This window comes from Porcisia hertigi, chromosome 31 (assembly GCF_017918235.1).
Source record: "Porcisia hertigi strain C119 chromosome 31, whole genome shotgun sequence".
In the NCBI taxonomy this organism is placed as follows: domain Eukaryota; phylum Euglenozoa; class Kinetoplastea; order Trypanosomatida; family Trypanosomatidae; genus Porcisia; species Porcisia hertigi.
The window spans coordinates 395,658-400,685 of NC_090590.1; the positions used below are offsets into that span (position 1 = coordinate 395,658).

A 5,028-nucleotide genomic window follows, 5' to 3' on the forward strand; every position below is an offset into this window, starting at 1 on the left:
CCAGACAGTGCAACCGACTGCTGCGTTGAGGCGTCCTCCCTGTGTACCCCATCCCCCCCCCCCATCCCCAGCGGCCGTGAGCCCAAGAATAACAACAACAAACCCAACACTGACAACCACAGTGTCTGCTGCGATCGTTTCAAAAGTTGTTGTTGTGGTGGTGGGGGGGAGAGGAGGGCTGTCCTGAAGAGCGCGGTCCAGAAGATAGTGAGTATTGGAAGCTAGTTCGGTACTGTACAATACCGCACCTGCGCACCTACGACGCGGGTGAATATCCCCCCATTTTTTCTTGCAGTTTTTTTTTGGGGGGCACCGCCTCAAATTTGAAAAAAAAACAAATAAAGCCAGATGCGAGGTGTGATGCGCACACACCAAAACTCACGCGGTTATCTGGCGGTGGTGGTTAACCCGCCAGCATCTATCCAATGTTTCATAGGTACAAAAGGGAGCGGGTGGGTGGCCGTCTTGGGTGACCGAATGCAGCTGAGAGGGGGGGAACCCTGGACACACTCAAACGTGTTTGTAGGGGGGGGGGGGATGTGTGCGCAGCAGCTTTGCTTGAACTCCCCGCGCCTCTCTCTCTCTTTCACAAAAACCGTCGTGCTCGACGGTGTCACCCATCATGCCTGTTGACGATGATGTGGGTACCATCTCTCTCTTTTTTTTGTTTTTCTGTTCGCGCCTTCTGCCGAAAGGAGGACGGCCTCTTCGTAAACGAAAGTTGAAGCTTGGGCAAGTTGTGGGGATTTTATATGCATTTATTATTATTATGTGTACATTGTGATTGTTGTTGTGCGATGAGAGTGATGCTTATTGTGTACTGATGAAGTCGAGCACGGTATGCCATCAACTGCAGCGGGGGTGAAGAGGGCTGAGAGCGCAAAGCTTGCTTACAAGGTCCAGCGGATGAACAACACCGAACACAGATGTGCATGTGTGCATGGTACGTGAAATAGAGCAATAGAGGCAAAGCGCAGTGGGAATACATCAATGAGCAGCATTCAAAAAAAAAACGGCCCACCATATATATATATATATATATCTTCTTGTTTCCTAGCCTTCGATTTTTTCTTTCCCAAGACTGGTGCCCCAACACCCTGTTGATTAAGCGGACACCGTGATCCCTTGTGCCATGGCAAGCCAAAGAGCAACGGATCGGCGAATGCTGCTTATTCCTCCTCTCCTTTTACGCCATGACTTGGCCTGTACCCGCCTTTGTTTCGTGATGTACGCAAACAAACATAGAAAAATGGTGATGTATTTGTAGCGCAGAAAAACAAAACAAAATGGGGGTGGGTGTGTGTCATGCATGCATGCAGGGCAGTGAAGAATCAGATTGATGGGATTAGATGAAGGGGAGAGGAGTGGGGTGGGGCGGGGCGGGGGGGTGGGGGGAGGCAAGCGAGCAACAAAAGACCATTAAAACACGCAAGAGAAACATGTAAGGAAGAAGAAAAGGGGGTGTTGAGGCGGAACACACAATCACCCCCCCCAAGGAGGAGGCTCCTGCGGCAAGCAGATGAGCCAACGAAATAAGGGATGCTGAAAACAAACAAAACACGATGGAGGCGTCGTGAGCGCTCTCACCCGTCCACACACAACACCGTACACCTCATGTCTCCATTTTATCTTCAGAGTAGACAACAGTTGCAGTTCCCTTTGGATTTGGATTTCTTCTTTGTTTTCTCGGCGCGGAGCTTCGCGGCGGCTGCGTTAGTGCGCATATCGTGCTCTATTTGGGCAAAGCGATCTCGCAGCTGCGTCTGCAAACGCGCACCGTCCTCGTCATCTTCCTCCTCCTCAGAGGCACGGGCTTCGGCAGTGTTCCGGCCCTTGTGGTCATTCGAAACCCCTAGCGAATCCAATACGGAAAACGTGGGCTCTGGCTGAGGAACAGACATCGCGGCTGCGGTCATCAGTTTGGCAGTTGAAGTATCCCTCACTCTCTCCACTGCCCCGCGCGTAACCAATGCTGAGTCACCGGTGCGATCACCAACCCCATTGGGGTTTCCTTTTCTCTGGGATGCACGGGCCAGCAACGCTCTCATTTCTTCCTGTTCACGCTCCTTCCGCTTCTTTAGATCTTCATTCCTGTCAAACGCATTCTGCGGCTTCTTTGCGGTCGGTGGCAGTGTTGTTGTTTTGATCAGACTTTCGCGAGGGCTTGGCAGCTGTGTGTACGAATTCTCGATGGGACTACCTTGATTGGCGGCGATGTTCGATGAGCCGCGATTACTGCCGTCACGCTTCTCCGTTGCACCATCGAATCCATCTCTTGGGGAGAAGTCTGAAGAAGAACACGAGTGTAAAGGCGCAATGTCGAAAGAGAGGATCCCAGCAGAGCGCCAACTCACGGTGGGCAGAGCCGAATTTTGTTTCGAAGGGGAGTCCAAGTTGTCTAGATTCACTGAATTTTGCTGCGTCGCCGCAGGCGGTGCTTTGGGTTTGGCGGGGTCAGGGTAAGGTCCAGAGGAGACGCTGGCGGGTGCAATCGTACCTGTCGAGAACGTTGCACCGGGGTGGAGTCGCAGCGCTGTGTGCTTGAGCAACTCACTGGCTGGTTCTTTGTCGGGAATAGGCATGCTCGAATCACCGCGGGTACTGTTCCGCAGCAGCGCGTAGCACACGGTGCGCAGCATTCTCCGAATATGCTGTTTTGTCTTTGCGCTCACCTCCGCGTAGTGAACATCGCTGAAGAGATCGAACACCTCCGCCTGTACCTTGTCTGCAGTTACAACTGCGTCTTGATCCGCACCCTCGTTATCTGCCAAGAGAACAAGACTGTCGTGGTTCGACTCTGTGGTGATGTCCGCACCGTGTTGGCTCACAAAAACGGTTTCCGGCGACTGGGCTCGTTTTCTCGTCTTGCGGAGAGCTGTAGTTTTGTTCGCCACATCGTCGACCATATCTATTTTGTTCGCAACCACCATGACTCTGCTCTGGTCGAGGTCAGGCACATGCTTTGCAGCGATGGATAGGTGACGGTCCACCACATTTTGCAAGCTTCTGGCGCTGGTCACGTCGAAGACGCAGACGAGGAAGGACATGTTGCGAAACGTGTTGCTATACTGTGCCGCGTACTTCTCGAGTCCTGCTGTGTCCCATATTTGAAGCCGCACTGAGGCTCCGGGAAGTACTTGAGGTAGCGTGAGTGAGTAGAAATCGGTGCCCAGGGTTGGCGTCACCGCTTCCAGCACCTCCTCTGCATTACTACCGTCGTCACTGTCCTCTATCTCCGTGTCGCTGCCGTTTTCCTTCAGGGAAAAGGAGGAAGACGAGATGGAAAGAAGCCGCTTGATAATCGATGTCTTGCCCACACTGTAGTCACCCAGAACGACCACTTTGAAGACGTACTCTTTCGAGATGGGCACCTTCACCGGCTCACCGGCAGGGTCCTCCGTGTAGGTGAAGTCGTCGAGATCATCGAAATGAGCGAGTTCTGAACAAGAGCGCATGTGAGAGAGTGTCAGTGGAGTGTGTTCAGAGGATTCGAGAGTAGCCGTGAAGTCTTTTCGGACAAGGACAACCAGGTCACCGGCAAAAAAAAGCGGATGCAAAATGGGAAAAAGCCAGCGATCGACAGATGCAGGGATGGGTGGAGGGGGTATAGTACACTGCAATGCTCCTGCAAAACGAGCGTCGGGCGGAAAGGGGGAGGGGGCGGGAGAGCGAGGCGTATGGCGGTGGGAAGGCATGACGAGAAAATACACACGCCCAAATAGGGCTGCGCGTGGGCACAATCGTCGCAGTGCGACATCAGCGATTGCGTACGGGGTCACTCGCACCCTATCCCGCACCAGATGAGGATGCTCTCCGTGTGAGTAGGTTCTGTAGAGGCAAAGCAGCAGCGCTCTCAGTGGGGAATACAGCTGACGCTTAGTGCGCCAGGAGGACAACGCAATGCTGAGCAGCAGCGCCGAGCATGCCTGGTGCGTGCATCCGCGATTGGCGCAAGCGCAGAGCAGTACTGGTCGACGCTGCCCTATTGCGGCCACTGTGATGTTCCCGACGTCATCTCATTCATTGGCTGTGCTAGTCTTATAGAAAAAAAAACAAAAATGCATTAATAAAATATATAATAAATATAATAATATATGTCTTCTTCTATAAGTGGCGAGACGGTTGCATTTCACTTTGGGGAGAAACTCATCGCTGATCACAGCCTCCCCATGTCTGTTTCGTGTGTGTCTGTGCAGGGGTGTGCGATGGGATCAGGGGGAGGGGGGGGGTAAAGAAAATGGGGGCACAAAGGGGCGAGGCACACGTCAAGCGTGGAGAAAAAAATGAGCTCCCTTTCACCTGAAAAAAGTTTTCAGATGGAGAAAAAAGAGAGAGAAAAGAAACAAGACACACACCAGTATTGAGGGAGACGGGGGGGGGGGGGTCAAGGCAGCCACAAACCCAGTCGGATCCGCGTGGGAGTGGCGGTTCCTGTGGGGAGTGCTGCCACGCCGCCCCCTTTCTCTTGCTGCTGCGCTCTTTACATGTGGGGCCCACCCAACCACCCCCAGTTTCTCGCCGACGTCCCGAATAAATATCCCTGCGTGGAAATAACGAAGCGTGCATGGGAATTAGGGGTCGAAACAAGGCAAGAGGGGCGGGGGGCGGGGCACACACATGCACACACACATGCAGGCACACGAAAATAAAAAAAGGAGTGGGTGGCCTTGTATCGCCAGGTAGGAGAGAGGGAGAGGGGTTGAGAAAAACAGGGAGCAGATAGAACGAAAAGACACACGCACACAAACATGTACAACATAGCTAATTGGACTTAAACACGGGCATAAAGTTAAATTGCAACACACACACACACATGCGCACACACAGCCAGGCCTTGAAAAACACATCACATTATAGAGAAAGAAAACCAGCGGAATGCTGGGGAAAGGAGAGTTCAAAAAAAAAAAGGCACCGTGACTGAAACAAAGAAAAATGAAAAATAGCGAGCGAAACCAGTCGAAATCCAGAGGGAGGGGGGGGGTTAACCAAATACTTGCATAAAAGAAGTGACCAGGGAACGGGGCCTTC

General features: G+C 52.6%; 1 protein-coding gene across 1 annotated transcript; it reads right to left on the minus strand.

Annotated features, from left to right (window-relative positions):
- Window positions 1–1,631: 1,631 nt before the first annotated feature.
- Window positions 1,632–3,455, minus strand: JKF63_03823 (uncharacterized protein; the record flags this gene model as incomplete). The annotated part of the gene is made up of 1 exon (XM_067899821.1): window positions 1,632–3,455. The coding sequence occupies one exon, from the start codon at window positions 3,453–3,455 to the stop codon at window positions 1,632–1,634; it is 1,824 nt and encodes a 607-aa protein (XP_067755027.1).
- Window positions 3,456–5,028: the final 1,573 nt, after the last annotated feature.